This window comes from Phyllostomus discolor, chromosome 5 (assembly GCF_004126475.2).
Source record: "Phyllostomus discolor isolate MPI-MPIP mPhyDis1 chromosome 5, mPhyDis1.pri.v3, whole genome shotgun sequence".
Lineage (NCBI taxonomy): Eukaryota > Metazoa > Chordata > Mammalia > Chiroptera > Phyllostomidae > Phyllostomus > Phyllostomus discolor.
The window spans coordinates 135,127,993-135,151,057 of record NC_040907.2 but is presented as its reverse complement, the minus strand read 5'-3'; the positions used below and the strand labels follow the sequence as shown (position 1 = coordinate 135,151,057).

At 40.8% G+C, this 23,065-nt stretch overlaps 1 protein-coding gene across 1 annotated transcript in view; it reads right to left on the bottom strand.

Moving 5' to 3' along the window:
- Window positions 1-8,601: 8,601 nt before the first annotated feature.
- The window catches only part of SLC16A9 (solute carrier family 16 member 9), a 67,329-nt gene continuing 52,865 nt past the window's right edge, over window positions 8,602-23,065 (bottom strand). The window contains exons 4-6 of the mRNA XM_028513030.2: window positions 16,191-16,286; window positions 10,420-11,340; window positions 8,602-10,032 (exon numbers count right to left, since the gene is read on the bottom strand). Of these exons, the coding sequence (XP_028368831.1) occupies window positions 9,857-10,032; window positions 10,420-11,340; window positions 16,191-16,286 (1,193 nt within the window). The 3' untranslated portion in view covers window positions 8,602-9,856. The remainder of the gene's footprint in view (window positions 10,033-10,419; window positions 11,341-16,190; window positions 16,287-23,065) is intronic.

The following is a 23,065-nucleotide window of genomic DNA, read 5'->3' as shown; positions in this document are numbered from 1 at the left end:
AGCGGTTCTCAGAGAGAAGTCTCGTGGGGCTTCTGAGAGTTCCCTTCCTTACAAAAAGGTATATGTTAGAAGAAACTGCCTCTGCCCACTTTTTTTTGGTCTTTAGTTGTAATTGTGTGGGAATGAGATGCCTGATCTGAAATTATGACATCCAACTTCTATCATAAGATAATATGACAATATTTCTGAGGATACAAGCCAACATACTGATGATGGCGGAGCAAAAGGATAAAGAGAACAAAATACCTGATGGAATTAATGGAATTACTTCACCAGCCTTGGAACTGCCCAGGATCTCAACCTCCTATTATATGAAGGAGTAAATATTATCTAAACATCCTAATTAATACACTTAGGAAAGCAAAGAACAGGAGTTTGAACCCCATTCTTTGTGTCTCCTGTGAGGACAAGAGTTTCAATCCCTTAGTTCTTCTGGTTTGTTTCTAGACCCTGGAATTCAAAGAGACTCAGAGAGTGCTCCCCCCACCCCCAAGTCCCACCCAGCTGCCTGAGGACAGGCAGCTCTGTGACGCTCAGCTCTGGGCAAGCCTTGGGTCTTGCATTCCAATGGTGGGGCCTGTGACTTATTAGCCCATGTTGGCTCCAAGTCTTCCCCCCCCCCCCCCCCCATTGAGGTTTGATAGTGCCCTTAGGATCCAGCTCTGGGAATAGCATTTCAGCACTAAACATTCCCTTCGTGCCTGTAAGGGCCGACAGAAGAGCCTGGTGGCTGCCTGGTCGCCCAAGCCAGATAGATGCTGGGCAAATTTGCTCAGTCTTCAGGGTATGCAGCCTGTGTGGCTGTGCTTCCCGCCTGTAGACTCTTCATCTCTTCTATGCCTGTGTTATGTGTGTGTGTGTGTGTGTAATACACACACACACACACACACACACACACACACGGGATGATGTAAGCATGAGAAGGAATGTTCCTTCCCTCTGCAATGTTACATTTTGACATTTTCCTTCCTGGAGTGTACTACTTACCTGCATCAAAACTCACCTTCCACAAAATTCATGTAATGCGTACTTCTATGCTAAGGTCAAAGCGGCAGATAAGAACTTTAATCACTCCCTTAGCAGAACTGTACTTTTAAGGATTTCCAATGACTTAACCCAAAGGAGAGATTCACACAGGAAGTACGTGTGCAGAGGCCACCTGGCAGGAAGCAATGTTTATTTCTGAGGTTTCTCTTGTGCCACTTAAGCCCCTTTCACAGACACAGATGTGACTGGTAGAGTAGCCCAAGAGCCTTAGCAAACATTTGAACAGTGAGGCCGGGAGCTAGCAGGACCCCACAGCATGATCTCCAATCCAGGAGCCTTCCAAGTCAGTTGCTGTGCCTGTTCTTACTTAGAATTTGGAATTTCACGTGCCTTATGACCCTAACAAAGGGAGAAGAAACAACAACACAGGCCATGATTAATTTGGGGGGTGGAGTGCAGAGGGCTTAAACTGCTTTACCCAGCTAGTTAATCATTGTCCCTGGCCCCTGTTGGAATACATAGTTAGAATCCTTTCAGCAGATGTACATTTCCTGACAAGGAAGGAGCTCCACTCATTGTCATGTGGCCCCCAGTTCACTTGTGTCGGACATAAAGGGTCAGCAAAGCTGTGCTTCACCAAAAGCCACGAGTCAGGGAGGCCCTTGTCCAGGGCCCTGTAGTCTACCCCTTTCTTGCTCCCTCTCTCTCCTCTCCATTCCAAGCCTGTCTACCTACATAAGTCCCTTGCACTGTTTCTCTCCCCCAGAGTCCCTGTTAAAACTTCCTCTCAGGTAAACCTCCCTCTCTGCTCTCTGATGTGACAGCATACAATGAGAAGACAGCCATTCACAAACCAGATGGTCCCCACTGGAACCAACCATTTCAGCATCCTGATCTCAGACTTCCAGCCTCCAGCAGCATGAGAAAAGAATTTCTGTTGTTTATAATCCACCCAGTCTATGGTACTTTATTTTCACAGCCCAAACTGACTAAGGCAAATGCCATGTAAGTGTTACTTTCATTATCGCCATTGTCATCGTGGCCAGGGTTAGCATGAGGCCAGTGAGGCACTCCCGTTCAAGGTCACTGTGCACCCTCACTTAGTCCCAACCCTGATTGTCATCATCAGTGAGTCCTGAACAAGTCCTAGCCCCTGTTTAAGGCCTTTATATGTATTAATTCACTGAATCAAAACAAGAAACTGAGGCACAGAAATATCACCAACAGACGTTATGCCCAAGCTACACATCTAATGAAGGGTAGAACTTGAATTGAAACGTGACAATAGTTAAACAGGTCCGCTTGGGTCCTTTCTCCCCAGCTTAATTGAAATAGAGCTGACAAATAGAAATTGTGTATATAGAAGATCTAAAAGGTGATGATTTGGTATGTGTACGCATTGTCACGTGATTAGCACAATCAAGTTAAGGTGCTGACGTCGAGCGACTGGGACACTCAGGATGTCAACGCCACTCATCACTCTCAGCACAAGCAAATCTCTGCCAAATTCTGACTCATTGTGAATAGTACATCTGTGCAATGAAGCAGTCAATCACTACGAATGACAAGTTAGCCAATAAGGTTCCACCAGTGACTAACAGTGTGACCACAAGCCAATCAATCAGCCTCTCTGGACCAGTAAGGAAAGTGCAAACTTACACACTGTCCCAGCAGAGGTAAATGATGACAGGATTAAGGAGTATGGGTATAAGATGACAGGAAGCACATGAGGTGGTGGATATCAGCACAGGCTCTGTCCTACCTACTCATTTTTCTGATGCCATTTATTGGCGACCTATGCTGGCCAGACCAGCATGGCTGTTGGTGAAATTCAGCTGCAGATTGGGTGGCAGACCCATGCAGTGAACAGTTTCCAGGGTGTGTCACTGATGGCCGGAGCTAATTCCTAGCTTGGAGCAACTGAAAACATTAGCTCAACATTTTACAGTAACAGCAGATGTACATGCCAGGCTCACTGGCTGAGCCAAGTCATCTGTGAAATGTGGACACAATTCAATTTAAACAATAGAACTGCAGCCGCCTGGGTCTGTGTTTCTGCATGACTCTCTGCTTAGTTCATATTGGACCCCTACACCGCCTGATCTCTCCGTAGGCAGTTGAGCCTTTAGGAGACGTTTCATATTCAGTAACAAATCTCATTTCCTCTCAGACTGAAGGAGACAGCAAAAGCCAGATGGCCTTTCAAGGCCGTTAATTATGCTCCGTGATTCCAAGATGGATGCAGCCTGCTTCCGGACTTCCCCCCTAAACCACAAGGTGGTGCTAAAGCCCGAAAAATGCTTCCCAAGTCTGCAGGTGTCACCTGCTGTGAGAAGGGAAGGCACAGATCCATGATCTCAAGTGACTGAAGAGAAAACAGTGGAGCAGACAGAGTGTGGAGGGAATGGCTTGCCCATCTGAATGCAAAGAACTTCATGAGATTTCCCAGACTCCCAGGTGCTTCTACTAGGAAAGAGGTTTTTCTCAGCGGCATGGGCCCTAAGAGTCAGGAAAAAAAAAAATGATTTGCAGCCTAGCGTGCTCCGACACCGTACTAAACATAGCTTAGTCACAAAGCAGACACCATCCCTACCACTTCTCAGCAAGGACCTGTCGGGAGAGCCATATGTACAGACTTCCCCTTTTCCTTTACCTCTCACTGATAGTGCATTAAGAAGCCTATTGAGTCAGCCTCCCAAATTTCCCTATCATTGTCTCCTCTGCCACAATTCAAGTATCTAATATCTTCACTGGACTTTAAAATGGCCTTTTACAGCCTCTCTGCCTCCGTCCTCACCCTACCCCCTCCGTTTCCATGATGTTACTGCCAGAGGGATATTTTGAAAACGCAAATTTGACCACATTGCTCCTCAGCTCAGAATTCTTCCATGGAGTGTAAAATGAAAGAGTTTGTCTTTAACAAAAAAATTCATTTCTACTTTTCAACCCAGCGGTTCTGCTTCTAGGTATTTGTCCCAAAAGAAATAAAAATATATAATCACAAAAAGACTTGTATAAAATTTTCACAGCAGCTTCATTCATAACCAAAAACAACCTAAATATTCATTACTGGGAGAAAAAATATCAAATTGTGGTACATTCATACAGTAAAGTACTGTTTAGCATTTTTTAAATGGACTACTAAAAATACAATAAGGATTAAATGGCTTGCCAGATTTATCAAGTAAAAATACAAATATTTCATGGAACATACTTTTACTAGTAATTAGTATTTGTTTATCTGAAGCTCAAATTTAAATGGGCATTGTATATTTTATCTGGCAAATTTAACATGGCTTAATCTCAAAAACATGTTAAGCCAATGAAGTCAGACACAAAAGAGTAGATCCCAAATGATTCCATTTATATGAAGTTCATGAGCAGGAAAAATTAATACTTGGTAACAGAAATTAAAAGTTATTTACCCTTGGGGGATGTGGATTGAGTGGAGGGAAATCTAAGGACAATTTCTAGGGTGATAGAAATGTTGGTTGGGATGGTAATTACATGTTATATACATTTACCAAAAGTCCTCAACTTCACACTTAATTTTACTTCAGTAGTAACACAAAAACTTTCTTGCATGGATTCTCAATACTATACTTAAACTCCTGATCACAGCATATGAAGTCCTTCCATCTCTTGCCACTACTTATTCATTATCCTCCCTTTACCCATAATGAGTCCTACTGGTCAAGTGAGATGAAACTCCTACTCATTATTTCAGCCTCAGCTTTGGCTCTCTCCTATAAGCTAAAGGCTTGTTAAGAGAGTTTTAGACCCACTTTCTTTCTTCTCTAGTCCCTATAGCTTGCAGCCTACCTCCATTTACAGCACTGTCCCTATTGCATTCCTATCTCCATCTACCCCTCACTAGACTGTATATTCCTGGAGAGGAGGGATCTTTCCTCTGTTCCTAGCTAACTAGACACTAAACCACTGTCTTCCCTATTACAAAGTCCATACCCTTCTCAAAGATCCCCAGAGGACGATGGGATAGGCAACGTCCCCTAAAGCAAAGCCAGTAACCCTCAGAGAGAGTCTACCTTGAACTTCCTGAAGAAGCCCAGCTGAATGGAGGCTTCCTCTTGCCTAAAACAGCCCTGAGAGTTACAATTTTCAGGTCTTTCTGGAAAGACTGAGATGCTTCAGGTCCTGAAACAAGGTCTTCCTGAGATATTTCATAGCTGTTGCCATGAAGATCTCTCTCTCCCTCTCTCTCTCAGGTTTCTTTGGGACATCTATTCCCAGTTCCACCAGAACTGGCTTCTAGGGTTCCTTGATGCTTCTTTTGCCCCCTTTCCTTGCTGTATCCTGATTCTCAAGGCTTTGAGAACTAGGCACAGACACAGCTCTCATCTCTGCTTATGCCCCTCAGCTGGTGACTGCTAAAATGTCCTTGAAGATACAGTTGTTTTCAGTCTTGGGTAGAGGAAGGTCCCATATATTACCTATTTTAATCAGACAAACCAACACTTTACGGTTCTCTCCATTGTGTAGTGTGGCACTCTCATTAGCCTCAAATGATTCTTCCACTGAGCCCTCGTTCACACTTGACGTTCAGGCAGGTGCCTTTCCTTGAGGAGGGTACCCTCCCAGCAGCCTTAGAGACTGTATGCAAATGACTGCTGATACTGACCCATCATCTTTTAGAGGTTGACTTTACCAGTTTCATTTGGTCTGCTTTGTTGCCAAGGTCCCAGTGGCATTTGGGCTACCTTTAGAAACTCCCTATTAGAACTGTAAATGTTCAAGAGCTTCAGATCCACGCTGGAGAAATTACAACTTGCCTTATCACATTAGGAACTTTGCCTGGAAGAAAATAGCAGTATCTCCGTGGCTACATAGTTTCTAGGTGACCTACAGAAGGACAGCACCTTGACCATTGTTAACCAAGGGTTTTAGTCTATCACTTGGAAAAAAACTGATTAAACTTCAAAATATATACACATACATATTTTTAAATCTTTGCAAGGAGAGAGGATAAAAGTAAATGACTCTTTAGGACAAGGAATGCATGTAGGAAAAAGGAACTTACGTCACGACCTGCTAGGAACAGAATCCCAGAAGACCTGGTGAGGAATTACACTCCCTCAAGAGCAAACCTCAAAGGCATGCTGGGAAGGCAGTGAGGTAAGGGCCCCGAGCTGATACTAATTAGTGCTCAGTAAACACATGGGAGCACTTTGTTTTCTGCCCAACTTCAGGTCTGCCTCCCTCGAAGCTCGGGGGAAAAAAACAGAAGTTCAAATTCCCATAGCAATTCACTTTACAAAGGAGATTCTATTCGATTTGTGGAAGAACAGCTTGTGTTTTGTTTTGTGTCACAGCTTCTGAATGGCAATTCCAGAAAAAAAAAGTGCTGAGTCGTGAATCCTTAGGGATAAAAGATTTTGACGTGAACGTGACTGGGAGAGGGCAAGAGCTGTGGCAGTCATACCGGGTAGGGATAATAGAAGGCTCCTCATTCCTCTTCTGAATGAGGCCCTTCAGGGCACACATTTGCCCCCACCGGTGCTGGGGAACACTTGACACCTCCCTCGGGTACTGGGGAGACATACACTAAAGAAGAATAGCAAAGATTATAATAGCCAATACTTACTGAGCATGTGGCAGGCATTTATATTGGTTAGCTTATATAATTCCCACAATGGCCCTGTAACATGCTTGCCAAGTGAAGACACTGAGGCTTTGACAGACTACAGAATTTGCTCACGATCACCCAAGTGGGCTACAGCTGAACCCAGGAATCACACCCTGAACAACTACACATACTGCATCTCCGAATAGTAGCTTTGCATTCATAGATTTCTGATCATTTTACCCACTGGTGGTTCAACTCATTATTTAAAGAGGCATCTTATTAACTGGCATCCTTCAGACACAACTGACTGTAGAGCAAAATACCCCAAGATTGCTATCTATGAAGGAGAAATCATCTGGCACTGCTAATGTATACTGTGTATTTTACATGTTCACTATAACACTTGTTCTAAGTAAAAGAAAAAATGAGACACTCTTTCTTAAAATTAGAGTTCTCCTTTATTTCCTGGGATGTCCTGACTTAAGATATTCAGAGCTGAAGGCTCTCTAAGGTCACGGGACTTTCCAGCCAGGAAAAGGACTGAATACCATTTGGTCATGACCTCCCAGGGCTGGAACTCCTGGGTTTTGGGTATTGTTCCTCCTGAGACCTTTAAAAGTTGGTGTCTGAACCTTATCCCCTGATGGCATGGTCACCCTACAGAAATTAGATCAACAACTGACTCCTGGGAGAAGAGAGAGAGAGAGAGGCTGAGAAGAGAAGTGAGGCAGCGTTCAAGTCAGGGAAGAGGGTCTGTAGTAAGCTGTCTCAGTTTACTCCTTTCCCCAGCTCAGCCCAACGCATTTGCAATGTCCAGAAACACCTTCTGAGTCACAAAACAAAGATTGTATTCTAATCAATGTAATTTCATTATTAAGTGTGTTTTTAAAAGACTGAATCCTAAGAAATGGGCACGTTATAAATATTTATGTAAACATCACATCTCTATACAACCCTCCCAGCAAGGCCCCATATCCTAGCCACGGTAGAAAGCAAACCCTTTTCATTCTACTTTCGGAATTGACTTACATATGTTGTCTAAACCATGACAATTACATTTTGAAACATACGATGACCACCATACTCCCCATCTCACAGGGCTATGAGTAGGGCTAAACAACGTTGTATTACTGACTGACAAGATCATCAAGGATCTTGAAATCTGTCCTCTCTTCTTCAAAAGAATTCTGCAGGACTGATACAATAGGTTTTTGGAAGACAACAGTTAAAATAATTTAGCAAATTGACTTTGCTAAGTCAATACTGTTGTCCAATCATCAAATTCTGGAGACTAAAGTAGACAGCAGGTAAATTATGTTTTACGTTCCAGCGAAGAGTCACTTTATGTAATTTGGGGGTGGGGGGGAGACTGGCTAAGAAGAGAAAAAGCAACCAAACTGACGCAAAACAAACAAAAAAATATTTTATTGTTCCTTAAAATTCATTCCCCAGACAATGAATAATGCACACACCAGATGACCTTAATACACACAGACACATTTGGACAATTATCAACATTGATGAACAAGGGGAATTCATAAAAGTTAAACTTTATCAGGTTATTGGATTTTCTGAGCATAATATTGGCAAAAGGAACTCTCAACACAAGAAACATTTAGTTTTATTTGTTTAATGTCACTAATTTTATCCACCACCTTTGACAGTGACTGAAAAATGAGGTACAGAAAAGTTTCCCGAAGTCTGAGTGGAGGGCAGCAGTCCAAGGCACTTCGGAGCCCTGCTATTTCCTTATCCAGTAAGATGGACTCAGTCCTGAAACTGCCCTTACTCCAGGTTTACTGCATAGAAAAGCACTGTTTACCCACCTCCATGAGGAGTTGTGGGGATTCGGTTTGTAAAGTGCTTCAGGTGCCTTAGAAGAAAGGCAACATAGAAGTATGAAATAATCTTACATATTTCAAAAATGAAAAAATAATTTTGGCACAATGGGAAGAGTGCCTCTTATTTTAAAAACCAGACCTGCCTATTTATAAAAACCCATCACCTCAATGGCTTCTTGTTTGTTTTTTAATTAAGAGAATAAATGTCATGCCAGTTTTATAACAGTCTCAACCCAGGCTGTGTTATCAGAATCTCTTTAAGAGTCCATGAAAAATACAGATCTTTGGCCAACAGCCTAGAACTACAAAATTAAAGTTTCTAAAAGCGGTATGTTTTTAAAAGGATCTATAGAGGATTCTGATACATACAAAAGTTTTTAAAATATTTCTTTAAAAAAATGTTAATTTATTAAACATTGATTTTCTTCCTAATTTATCTTAAAAATGAATGAAGTTGGATCAAGGTATCAACTTCTTATTGTCCTTTCCCCTTCCTATGTCCCACACAGGCTCAGAACATCTCTCTCTCTCTCACACACACACACACACATATGCACACACACGCACTTTGTAGTTCTGCCCTTGAATTAAAATGTGGTAGTGGTAAAATGTGATGGTAGCAGATAGGTGGAGAAGAGAGGCAGGACTTGCAATTCATCCCCACTGTGCCCAAAGCAAATGGATGTTTCCCATTTGCCAGAACGGAATGGTTTAAATATGCATTTCCAATTTGGAAACAGGTAAAATCAGCACTTCCTGGGAAACATCAGCTTGAATAGATGCTGACAGACAAAAGTGAGCGAGGTTATAGCGGCCAACCGTGAAGAAAGGCTACAGCGACTCCCCTTCTGTTTGGAGATCGTCTGCATCTCAGCAAATGCATGATTCTCCACAGGCACCAAACCTGTGGTTGCTTCACCAAGGTCAATGAAATAGAATGGTGAAACTGGTGACTATAATTTAAAATAGCTTTTTTTTTTTAAATGATCAGTTTGCTCCACTGCAATTCTTAAGGCTGTTTTAGTCAGTACTTTCATTTCTTGCCTGGCTCAACATCTTCTATTTCCTAGCTGGTCTAACTTAGACAAGAGAGTGCTCGTCCCTAATGGCCATCACACATAACTCACCATGCCGCCTGCAGTTTTGAAACAGAGGAGTCCCCTTGGGGTGCCTTGCAATGGAACTAATGAAGCCTTCAGAGAAATTATTTCTTTACACAGAGGAGGTTCTCTGAGGCTGGCCAAAATTTTTACCATGTCAAGAACTCATGAATAATAGCAAAACAAAATAGTCCCACTTGTTGGGAAAAGAAAAAAGAAAAAAAAATGCAGGAGAAAGAGGCTACATAGAGAATAGGATATTTTTTTGTTTTAAATTCATTTAGAACCAGCCATGGTGAAATTTCGCTATGAAAACCAGGCTTGCACTGCCTTCCAATGTTCCTCTAAACATGTGAGGCAACTTTGTACAGAAAGGTTGGAGCTGGCTTGGGGAGTTGCCTGTTGCATGTTTCCCAGGGGGGCAAGGATGCCAGCAGCAGAATAAAACCTCCCAGCAGGACGCAGAAGCCACTAAAATAAAATGCAATGTCATAGGTCTGGGTCCAGTCATAAAACCAACCTGGAAAGAGAGTAAGAAAACAGTGAGTTTTATAAAAATCATATGGGTATGAAGCCCTTGCTCTAATCTCATCAATTTTATATGCACTTAGTATTAGAATATATATTCCATCCACTCACATGGTGGCCTATGGGGAATTGGAAAAGGAGAATTTCTCAAAAATTTGCACAAGAAGCAGGAATTTTGGGTTTCTCCCAAGTAAAGAATAGACACAAATCCCTGGGCAAGAATATTGGCTTTTAAACTATAGCAAAGTGATTCTGAATAAACCATTACCATGCAGATTTATTTTGTGCAAATCTGTGCTATTATTATAACCTGAATTTCTATATCTGGAGAAGTGACAAAGAAGAGCAGTGAGACGGTTGACTAGGATAAATATCTTACCAACGATTGGTGGTCCAAGGCTATTTCCAAGTCCAGCAAAGAACATTAGTATCCCATAGGCGTGGGCTAATTTTTCAATTCCCACAGTCTTCGTGGTCACATAGGGGAAAATGGACCAATTACCAGTAAGAAACCCTAGGATCCCAGAAAGTAATGCCAAGGTGACATAAGTTTTGGCAAATGGAATAGCGCACAAGGCCAGGCCCATGACTATCAGGGTGGCTATGTAAAGATACAAGGTGTTAATCCACTTGAAGTCAGCCAGTATCCCCAAAAGGAGTTTACCGACAGCTGTCATAATGCCAATAATGGAAATGAGAGGCACAATAAACTCTTCTTCTTTCACATTTGAACTTCTTGCTACATCTTCCATGAGTAATGAAGGTGGAAACCCTCCGATGTCAAAAAGAAAGATAGCGATGAAGAGGGCTGAAAATACTTTGTTTTTAAAAAGAGCCACAGTTTCTCCACAGTAGTTTTTATATAATTGCCACTTCCTCTTGGCAAGCTGTTTGCAAAAATATGTCTGTTCTGCAACTTTCTTTTTGTACGTCTCAGTCTCTCTCGTGTGGTGTGCCATCGTTGTCGGGTGTTTGTGAAGCAGGCTTTCCTGTTTCCAGTCATCGCTGGCTAAAGGGCTCTTGCGTGTCTCCTCACTACTGGAGCTCTTTTCAAGAATGCTGATGTTCTCTTCTAGGTTCTTTTCTTTTTCGCTGTAAGTGGAGCATCTATCTGGTACATTTTCTAGAGCTGTTTTTTCAGGCAAAGGGCAATCAGAGGACTGGAGGGGTCTCATCAGACTGCCACAGGCTAATATATTTAAAGCTAAAGCACCCACAATCAGCAGGCACCCATCCAGTCCGTAGGACTCAATCAGCAGCCTCTGCAGAGCAGCGTATATAAAAAGTCCAACGCTTGAACCTAAAAAGGAAATGGAAACTGTTCAGTCTTCATCTCTCATAATCTGGGACTCTCAGGACAAGGATTTCCAGTATCACGGCTCAGTTTCTTTTTGACACTGGCACTCACACATGCCTTCACATGAAAGTCACAGCGAGGATGTTAAAGGTGATGACAATAGCAACAGTCGCAGTAATACTGATAGAATATTTATTTTAAGAATTAGCACTCGTAGTTCAGACAGTGTTAAGCACTTTATATTGCATGATCTTGTTTAATCCCTAGAATTACCATACTGTGTAGGTCCTATAATTATTCCCAACCTACACATGAAGTGACCTGGGGCTAGAAAGGCTGAAAATTTTTCCAGAGGACACAAAGCTGTAAATGGCGTTAAGGAGGGCTCACACTCAATCCTGGAGCACATGTTCTTAACAAACACCTTACACAACTAACTTTTTTGCACTTATTATGTGCAGGTCCCGTACACATAATATGTTTATTCCCTTTGGAAAGGCAAATATATTTTAGTATTGAGATAAAAAATATATTTTAATTTTTAGGGGATATTTGCAATGGTATGATAGTTCAAATCCATTGCTGAATCGCCAGAACAAATAATTCACATTACTAAACTATGAACAGAATAAGAGTAAAGTGGAATTTGATGGGGTATTTAAATCATAGAATATGCCTGGTTTGCACATCCTCGAAATGCTATAAATTCTTCAGGGTTTTGGGTTTTTTTTTTTCATTTTGCATAGATCACCCTAAACACACAGGAATGGCATGTTACATCAGTCCAATCAATCTGAAGCATTTTCATGTAATTCTAATTTCAACTTTTTGAAAACTGAGTATTTTACATTTTAATATCATTGAAAATGTCACACAAAAAAGCAGGAGAGAAATAATTACATCTGTTAAAAACAGATAAATAAGTTGATTACACTTTTAAAATGATCTGTGCCAAATTACTTCAAAACCCCGAGAAGATGCCATGTTTGCAGCAAAAACCCATCTGATCAAAAATTCCCACAAACAACCGAGTGACTTTGCCTTAGACTTGGAAGAACACATTTTTCTTTGGGACCACAGTTGTCCCTTTCTAACATTTTAAAAGTTAACTTTTTAATAATCCCTCCCAAATTATTTGCATGAAATGTTCACTAATAGCACACGTTAATGTAATGGTGGCTAAAATAATACCTTTTTGTGGCTAGTAAGATAGTAAGTATCTTTTTGGCTAACACTGAAAAATAGTAAGTAGATAAATTTAATCCTCCCCTTATCTTTTTAAAAGTGACACATACTTCAGAAGGTCAAAGCACTTCAAAAATAAACTAAAAGAATGGAAAATAGCACTACGTCATGTGCTTCTGCACTGCATTTAACATCTGCTCACTGTTAATTGACATTTTTGTCTAACACAATTCCTTTGTACAGAGTCTAAAAAAGTGCCATACCATTAGATACTTAGGAATACTACTGTCATTTTGCAAGTTCTATAGTTTGACCTCAAATTGAGAAAAATAAGCAACTTCTCCATTACCCACCCACTAAGTGTAGCTCTCAACATCGTGAAATATAAGAAAGACATATTAAATCAACCAACTGAAATTTATTGAATATCTATGATGTGCTAAGTACACAATCAAATTACACAGGAAACACTAGTTTCCTCAGCCTCCCATAAAAACACAGCCGGAGCTTAGAAAGATGCAGGAATTCTTTCAGGGCAATAAAGAATAGCTCAGAGCTTTCTTGTGGAACAGTGTAAACTGAAAACTGTACTTTTTAATTTTCAAAAAGAAAACTCTAATTTAAAAATCATCATTGTAAAGGGTAAAGTGAAGTAAAGGATGAATTATGCTTTCATGCACATCCAAGTTATATATTGTCAAAGTGGGAAAATGTTAATAGATGTTCAGGGAAGCTGAGATAGTAAAAAACATGCTCATGCTTTGATTAACTGTTCATACCAGGGGTCAATAATCTCTGTCTATAAGGCCCAGAGAGTGAATATTTAAGCCATAGTGGGCCATACAACCTCTGTTGCAAATGCTCAACTCTGCCCTTGAAGCATAAGGCAGCCAGAGAAGGTTTGTAAAGGAGTGAGCATGGTTATGTTCCAATGCAACTTTATTTATGAGCACTGAAATCTGAATTTCATATAATTTTCCCATGCCATAAAATAGTCTTCTTTTGATTTTTTAAAACTATACAGAAAAGCAAAAAATCATTCTTAGCTTGTGAGCTGTCCAAAAACAGGCAGCAGAGCAGATGGGGCCCATAGACATTAGTCTACGGACCCCTGTTCACCACAGAGCAAGACCGAGTCCCCAGATCCTTCATTTCATGCCCATGTTCCTTTCTTTTAACAAGGTCACAATATTTCAAGTATTTGCACTATTGGTTTCTTTTCAATTAAAAAAAATTCCACTGTAATTTTATTTTGCTTGTTATCTCTTTCACTGAAGTTGGATGCTATAGACTAGATGCTTGTGTTCCCCTTATTTATATGCTGAAACTGAGCCCCCAAGGAGATGGTGTTAGGAGGTGTGGCCTTTCAGAGGTGATGAGGTCACGATGGCAGAGCCCTCGTGAGTGGGATTAATACCTTATAAAATGGACCCCAGAGAGCTTCCTCTCCCATTCTGAAGCCTTGTGAGGACTTAGTGAAATGACAGCCATCTAGGTGTCAGAAAGTGGGCCCTCACCGAACTTGTGGGTGCTTTGTTCTTGGACTTGCCAGCCTGCAGAACTATGAAATACATTTCTATTGTTTATAAGTCACCCACCCAGTCTTGGTGCTTTGTCATAGCAACCTGAACGAACTAAGACAGTGGATTCCTGCTTCTCCCTAATTTTGCTTAACCTAGTTCCCTGTGAGTTGAAACTGAAAACTCCTTAATTCTGCCAAATCTTGACTGTCCATAGTAGCCCCAGTTTAGATTCAGCGTGGCATGGCCCAAGCCCACAGGCTCCCTACCCCAGACAGAGTGAAAGCAGGAGCAGCATACAACTTTCGAAGTCTTCAGCACAAATAAACCTGGACATGCAGGGAAATCTAGGTCATAACTACAATGGCTAACACTTTTAGAGCCCTTGACATGTGCCTTACACAATAACTCCTTCAATATTCCCAATAACCCAATGTAATAAGGACTATCTTATTCCCATTTTACAGTTCAGAAAACTGAGGCTTAACGATTAACAAAAAAGTTAACTAATTTGCTATCACCAGACAGCCAGTGGATGACACAGGCAGGATTCGAAGCAGGTCTGGCTCTAGGGTCTGTGCTTATTACTATATCACAGTGCCTGTGCAGGAAATGGATAGTATAGGTAAGACCTGCTGTTCTTTAAGCTGCCATACCTACCCTCCTACTCCAAGTTCTCGAAACTACATTCCAACTGCTCTGTGTTCTCTGTCTTATTTTTTCCACTTCTTCCATTTCTGCCTTAGCCATGTCTTCAGAGGCTGACCCCATCTCTTCCTAGACCATGATCTACACTTCTTAACTGACAATGCTTCTTCGAATCACATTGGGTAAATACCCAGCTAGAGGCAAATAGATCTGTGTAGCCACTGGTTAGCCTCAGGAGCAAAGCATTGATTTGGATCCTGTTGTCAGACATACTACTAACGTTATTTGGCTTATCTGAAAGCCTGGCTTCCCAGGCACAGTCACCCATAAACAGGTAGACATACACCTTTGAGTAAATTTGGCAGCTTTATCTCCCAAGCAAATTCATAAAATACTGGCTATAAAATTTTTCATAAGTTTGCTAAACTGCTTAGAAAAAAAATCCATCTGAAAAGTAAAATACCACTTTAAAATATCAGAAAGGGTCCAGAAATTTTATATTTACATTCTCCCCAACCAGTGATCACCTCTTGATGATTAAAGAATAGCAAGAGTAAACAACCTGTCTTTTGGATGTGCACACAGGTCAGTGACATGTATTCATAAATCGGTCCTCTCCACTTTTTTGTGGAAATTGTAAATTTCACAATAAATGGAGGCTGGGAGCTATCAGCATCGGTCTTTGTGACAGGGGCCTCGGGGGTCTCCACTTCCCTTCCATGTCTCCCTCTTCCTCAGGGATAAAGGCCTTTACATATGTGCTCTCCACTTCTTTCGGCATGATTTTCGCCCGCATGTGACTCTCAATTTACCAGGCCCATAAGCTTTCTTTTCCTATATTATATTTATGGACGATGAAAAAGGGTTCTATGGAGAGGAACCTCACAGGGTGATCTGATCATAAATTCCTAACTGGGCAGGTTATGGTGGGCAGTCCATCCCAGGAATATTTCTTTCAAAGTAAAAGGCTTATTTTTGCTTCAAGCAAGCCCTGTCCATTGCTTTTGTGCATCTGAGTCGACACCTTTGAAATAATCACTCTCCAAAAGGCACATAATCTTGATTAACTATCCTGTGATCCAATCTCTACACTGCTTTTCCCCTCACCTCCTTGTAATCTTCCTTAACTTAAATGCATAAAAGAAGCTTAAAAACTTCAAATGCATAAAAGAAGCTGCAAAAAAGGAACTTCCCAGCATATGTTATCAGTTTGGCTTAAATAAAGTCGTATAAAAATTCTCTACAGGTTTGGATGTTTCTTACTTCAACATACGGGAAATCTAATGCCCCAGATTTTTCATATGTGTATCTTAGGCTTTTCTGAAAGCTACACCATATTTACAGTGGGAACTGAAATTTCCTTATAGGGCGAGGGTAAAAACATTTTGCCACCTGACTGGTAGCTGGGAGTGGTTGTTTAAACATATTTGTGTTTGGTAACTTTTAACTTTGATTAGAAGGCTGTATAGTAACAATGCTGTACTTATTTTGAAAGTGTACCTGTTGAAATCAGGCCAAGTGCAAGGCCTCGGCGGCTGTCAAAATACTGGCACGTGATGGTCACTGTTGCAGTGTACAATAAACCACATCCGAGACCTAAACATAAGGAGACATTACATGAATTAAGACAGACTATATTATTTCAATGCAAAAAAAAAAAAGGAAAAGAGGAATGATTCCAATAGGACACTCTGTTACTGACTGGCTAACACTCTTCAGAGCATGGGTTCCTAGCTCCCTTCAACAGTAGTGCTCAGCTCCAAGAGAAACACTTATGCAGGCTCATTTTTCTTTCTACACATACCCAAAGGTCAGAGTCAAGTTGGAAAAAATAATCCAATTTATAAAGTATAAGTGAAGAATGCAAATTTAAATTAAGACTTTATGGAGAGAGAAAACAGTTAAACAACACACCAAATAGCAAACTTTAATCAAAAGTACCCATTTGATATGTCTCTCTTCCCAGTTCTCATCCTTAGCTCTGTTTTTCCTTCTCCAAGGCCTCTAAACAATGTTTAAAATCCCTTTCATCATCCCAACCTACTTTGCTAGAGCTCTTAGCTTGCACACCTCAGTTGGCAAAACAAAGACCCTAAGGCAGGTCCTCAGTTGTCCTCAGATTAACACACCACAGCAAAATGTGTACTTGTAAAGCTTTATCTTGTAGTGCTGCAAACCACTGTGAACAAAAAAGGGGGGCTATGTAATAAATCTGACATGCTCGGTGACCGAAAGTGACCTCACATGGTGATCTGATTATAAATTTCTCTTTGGGCAGGTCATGGTCATGGTGAGTAGCTACACCCCAGACCTATAACTCCCTTAGTAAAAGGTTTATCTTTTCCTTAAGGAAGCCTAGTCCATTGTTGTTGTGCATCTACATTAACACACCTTTGAAATGCAAGTGTAATCCTCTTTTTCAGACCCCTCAACAGTGCATAACCCCCTCAAGAGAGCACATGATTGTTTCTTGTGTACTATCCCTATCTACTGTAACTGTTAAACGTTAACTATCCTGTATCCTCCAATGTAAAAGAAGTATTTTTCTCTCCATTTTTTTCCAGTCTTGGAAATTTCCCTGACTTATTTCTCCCACTTCCTTAATCTACCAGAAATGGACTTTATGTAATGTTTCTTATGTCTCCTCCTTTGATTCTAAATGCATTTAAAAACAAACAAACAAAAAGAAAAAACCCTGAAACTGCCCATTCTCAGGAGCATTTTTTCAATCTATTGTGACCCTACTTCTAGGCATGTCCTCAGTGTGGCTCATGTAAGTGCTTCTAACAGAGTGGCCATTCTTATGACAATATTACCTTATTTCTAAGTATGATAAAATGTCATGATGTTTTTAATTTTAAATATCTTCACAAAAAAGGGGAAACAAATACAATAAAATATTAACAACTGTTTAAATGGAAAGCATAGAGTTGTTTGCTATATTATTCTCTACTTTCCTGTGAATTTAAAGTTCCCTTTCTTGAACCCCAAGGGCCTCACCTGAGGACATGCTATGGACTTTAGAGAGAGAAGAAAGGAGGGAAAGAGAAAGGGAGAGAAACATCCATTGGTTGCCTCTCTATGTGCCCTGACTGCGACCAAACCCACAACCATTGTGTGTCCTGACCAGGAATTGAACCTGCAATCTTGTGTTACACAGGATGACACACCAACCAACTGAGCCACAAGGGCTGGGCTCCAAGGCTCTTGACTTGTTAGCCTAAGTTTTTCATTCTTATTCAGCACCTGATAACCCCAGTTTGTTTGCCATAACATTTTCCTCTGGCTTCTAACTCACAATATTTTGCTTTTCTTCTGTAACATCACCTGTTCTTCAGAAATCACTCTATAAACAATACAAGCTACATTTTAAAAACTGAATTTTAACCATGGCCTATTAGATGAGTTATTAAGATCACTTTTATTACCTTTAATCACTACCTGGGCTATAATTAGACAGAATACATGGGCTTACCAAATATACTGCATAAACATTCTAGGAAATTAGATCTTAAAGTAACCCAGGACGCAGATGATCATCTTTGATTGCATAAAAATTCTTAAAGAAATGAGATGGATTAAAACAATTACATTTAAATAAATCTTTTAAAATAAAGCACCCATTTGTATGAGCTGAAGGAAGAAATACTATGCCATTAACTAAAACAGGAGTTGGATTGATTTATACAGTTATCATTACTACACATAGAACACTTTCAGACGTGAAATAAGACTTGTTTCTGAAAAATCAATTTTGTGAAGTCAGAAAAGAGTCACCGTTTTTACTAAGTGTTGGGAACCGCCCTGCCTGGTATCAGAAGCTGTAACCCCCACCAAGGCTAAGGCTGAAGGATGACCTTGGACCATAAGCCTGCAAGGAGACAAAAGCTTATCTCCCTGGCAGAAGCACTGCTTCTGGTACTTCGTCCATACTGGCCCCCAATACTTGGTTGGTTAGCCAATGATGGGTGAGATTCCCCAAGGGGGGAATGACCTAAGACAGGCATGATCACATGGGAGGCCCCCAAGAAAGGACTTTGGGGGCTACAGCAAAAGGGGGTGATGGATCCTCGCCCCTCGGCTTTGAAAAAGCCTGAGTCCTCATTGTCTGCGAGAAAATCTCCTTATCTCTTGGTTACCTTAGTTCCCTTGCTCCACCTAAGCCTGAAACAATGACAGAGGGTGGTGCAGCTCTGTGCTGGAAAGGGCGGGTTCCCCAGGTGATCAGGCCCAAGAAAGAATATGTAAAATCCTGTGAAACCTGCTTTGTTTAGAATGCTCTCAGTTGAATGACAAGGGTCCAGGGAAGAAGTAAGTTTGTTCCTTAAAGTTTTTTACAGCTCTTTGACCCTGACTCAAAGTAGGCCTTCAGACTTCCTTATTATCTATTGTTTGATCCTTACTTCCTGGCAATGATTGATGAGCTTTACCTGAATTCCTGGGTAAATGAACCCAATAAAAAGCCTGCTTGGGCAGGAGAACAGGGTGCGCTCTCCCCTAGGGAGGGTGGCCATTCCATTCCTACTTCCCCACAGGACCTGGTTGTCCCTGTGTATGTTTTTCTTGTGTGTTGACGAGCCATCCACAGCGTTCCTCGGTCACTGCCAGTTGGTGGTCGCAACAACTAAGACTTTACATCAGAAATCCTTTGGAGGAGGAATGAATTTATGTAAATTCCTGTGATTTGGTTGTCAGGGCTCTTACAAATTTTAGGCATTTTGAGACACAGAAAAAAAAGACATATCCACTTACTAAATGCCAGTATAGAAAAGTTGAAACAGCAACGTTTAATTTTAGACTAAAAGGAAAATAAATGTAAAAAATTATTTTAAGTCCATGGGTTTCAGATAACATTATTTCACTTTTTTTTAATGTAGCATAAATTTGAAATGCCTTTTCTTGAAACTTTTCAACAAGCAGAAGGTGGAATGAGAAGGACCTTAAATCAGCACCCACTCGAGAGGTCTCCAGAGGCCCCAGGATCTGTCCGGCGGCCTTTAAAGTCAAAACTGTTCTCATAATAACACAAAGATGCTCTCTGTTATTGTTTTTTTTCCCCCATTGTGTTCACACTCATGTTGATGGTGCATAAGAGGTGGTGAGTAAAACCAGAAGGGCCTTAGCACAAATCACGGGATCTGTACCAAACTTTATACCCTATATGCTTAACCCCCACACGCTCACAGTAAAAACAAGCAAAACTTTAAAAAATGCGTCATCTGAATTACCACAAACAACTGTTGCAAGGAAAAGCATGTATGCAATTGTTTTAGTCGTCAGCTAGAACAGCCCCTTTTGTTCACGTAACCCTGTTTGTATTTGAAAGAATATGTGACAAACCACGGTTACTCAGGCTGGAGTATTGGGCAGATGTTTCCTTGAAAGCAAATTACCAAGGGAATCAACTGACAGTTTTCCAGCAAAAATAAGAATTGGGACATTTGTATCCATCGCCATGAATGTGACAGCTTTCCAACACACAAAAATATTTTGATGAGCCCATCGATGATGCTAACAAAAAAAATTTTTTTTGATACTGTATAATGAAATGTGTCAAAATTTTAAAATTCTTGCATAACTCAGTGAACTAAAATTTTTCAAATAACCAATTCATCAGGTGACAAAATCAGGTTTGAATGCAGAGCTATTCAAAGTACAGAATAAACAAATGGATTTAATATAGCAGAACACAAAAGTCCACTGATGCAGTATCAGGGTCAAAACTGCAATAAGCCTTTGGAAAACTGGTCTTTACTGAGTGACAAAGAAGAATATCTACAATTACCTAAAAAGGCTGTTAAAAACTCCTCCATTTTCCAACTACATCTTTGTATGAGACCAAATTTTCTTCATATGCTCCAGTCAGAAAAACATATTGCAACAGATTGAGTATAGAACAGAGAGGAGAATGTAGGTGTTTTCTATGAAGCCAGACATTAAAGATATTTGCAAAAATGTGAAACAATTGTTGCTCTTCTCACTTAATTTTGTTTTGTTATGGAAATAGAGTTTTTCTCATAATAAGTATGTTAGTTATGTTAACATGTACTGGGTTTGTTATTATCTTTAAATTAATTATTATTAAACAAATATTTTTACTCTCCTCACCTTTTAAGACAGTAAATCTTAACAGGATAAGTGTCAATAAGTACAATCTACATAATCAAAAGTTCCTTGGGGTCCTAAATAAAAGAGTATAAAGGAACCCAAAACTAAAAAATTTGAAAACCACTTCCTTAAAGCATTCCCTGGTCCCCAGTCATTTTTATTAGACTCCTACCAGGAAAAAAAAAGTTCTGAGCACCAACCTCCAATACAAGCATACTAGTTTTAAAACTAAATATCTGAACTGCTAACGTTTCAAAGCCCAATCATTAGTAAAATATAATTGTCTGCCTTTACTTAAATAGGTAAAAACTAAATATATTTACATCTTTTAACATTTCCTTTCCACACCTCATGTTCCATTTCACACACCTCGGGGTGAGACCACAACTTCAAAGGCCCTTTTGTCCCTCATCTCGTCACATCCACCCAGACAGCAAGCTGTTTATGACACCTTCTGCTTATATTATCACCATGCCCCTGCCTTTCTGCATGCCCCTGCCTCGGTTCATCTCCTTATCTTTTCTGATCTGAACTGTAGTCCCTCGGTCTCTGTCGCAGCCTCTGGCACCTCTCCTACCACTCTCCCTTCTAAACTACTGTCAGACAATTCTCACGTCTTACTCCCACAGTAGAGTCCACGCAAAACCCTTTATTACCGGCCTCTGTTACAACCATGTTGTGACACATGTGCAGCTTCCCATATGACTTGTGCAGCCCTTAAATAAACATCCATGAAAAGACGGCATTCTAATTTATGACTGTGAGCCTTTCAACCCTTTGGGATATCCTTGTCCCACCACTCTCACTCCCCTTCCAACCCATGTTCACCTGACCGCATCCTACTTCCAAGACTCAACTCAGGCATAAATTCTTGCACAAAACCTCTTCAGTGTCCCCTCTCCCCTACACATACATACTACACCAGCACTGAACCTGGGTTTCATTTTATTATTGCATTTTTTTTTACTGTGTCACAAGTTATGTATTTACAAGTCTATCCTCCTAACTAGACAAAGAGCTACTGGAGGACAGGCTGTGTCTTACTCACCTGAGTATCCTGGCTCCAAGGCTGAGCCTGGCATGGAGGGAAGGTTTTTAAAAAATGTCTATTGCAGTTGTCAAAAAAATTATGTTGTAGAAGTATATTCACTAAATAGAAAAGTGTCCATGACAAGTTTTTAAAATTTATAAGGAGAATATACAGAACAATATAAAATAATTGTTCTATATATTCTGATTTTTGTATATTCTGTATTTATATGGTTGTGTACAGAAAAATATACATATATTTCTTAAACACTGAAAAACAAAGTCTGTTGAATATGGCGAAGTAGGTAAACACTGTACTCACCTCCTCCCAAGACAACATCAAAATTACAGCTACAAGACAACCATCAGTGAGAACTTCCTGAAGCCTAGCTGAACCGAAGTCCTATAACTAAGAGCACAGAGAAGGAGCCATGTGAAGACTGGCATAGGGGGTGGAGATGAGGAGCAGACTGTCCCACACTCGTGTGTGGTGGTTAAAAATCAGGAGGAATATCTTGGATACAGAGGTCCCCCCTGAGGAGTGAGGAGTCCCAACCCCCTACCTGGCTCTCCAGCCTAGGGTTCCAGTGCCAAGAAGAGGTTCCCCCACAACACCCAGCTGTGAAAACCAGCAGGGATTTTGGGTGAGTGAGACGAAGGGCTTCTAGAGTCCCAGGTGTTTCTCTTAAAGGGCTCACACAGGGATTTACCTGCTAATGGACTCACTTGATCAGAGCTCCAGTACTGGAACAACATCTAGAAAGGAGCCAGGGAAATATAAGGAGGAATTGAATTGTCTGTCTTCAAGGCAAGGGCTGGAGGGGAAGTTTTCTCCCAGACAGAAGTGCTAGCAGAAGACGCTGTCCTTTGGCTGAGTCTTCCAAGTGCAGGCGCCATATCTGACTCTCCATCAACATGGCTAACACTGTTTGCTCTGCCCTGATATTCCATAAGACCATGCCCCACTCAACTTTGGGGCACATAAGCCATTACCCATGGCTTTTCTATACAAACGGCCAGTCTCAGTGCATGCTGTGGACTATTCTAAAATCTCTCACAGATTCACAAACCCTGAGCAAGCAGCATCTGGCCTCTGTGTGCTGTATATCTCTTATTAAGTGGCCCCAAGCCCAGGTCTACCAGCAGCTGGCCTCAGGTTGTAGCTTGGCTTCTCCCAGGCACTTCCAAGCCCAGCACAAGTGGCAACCATTTGCAAATCACTCTATAGCTCAAACCAA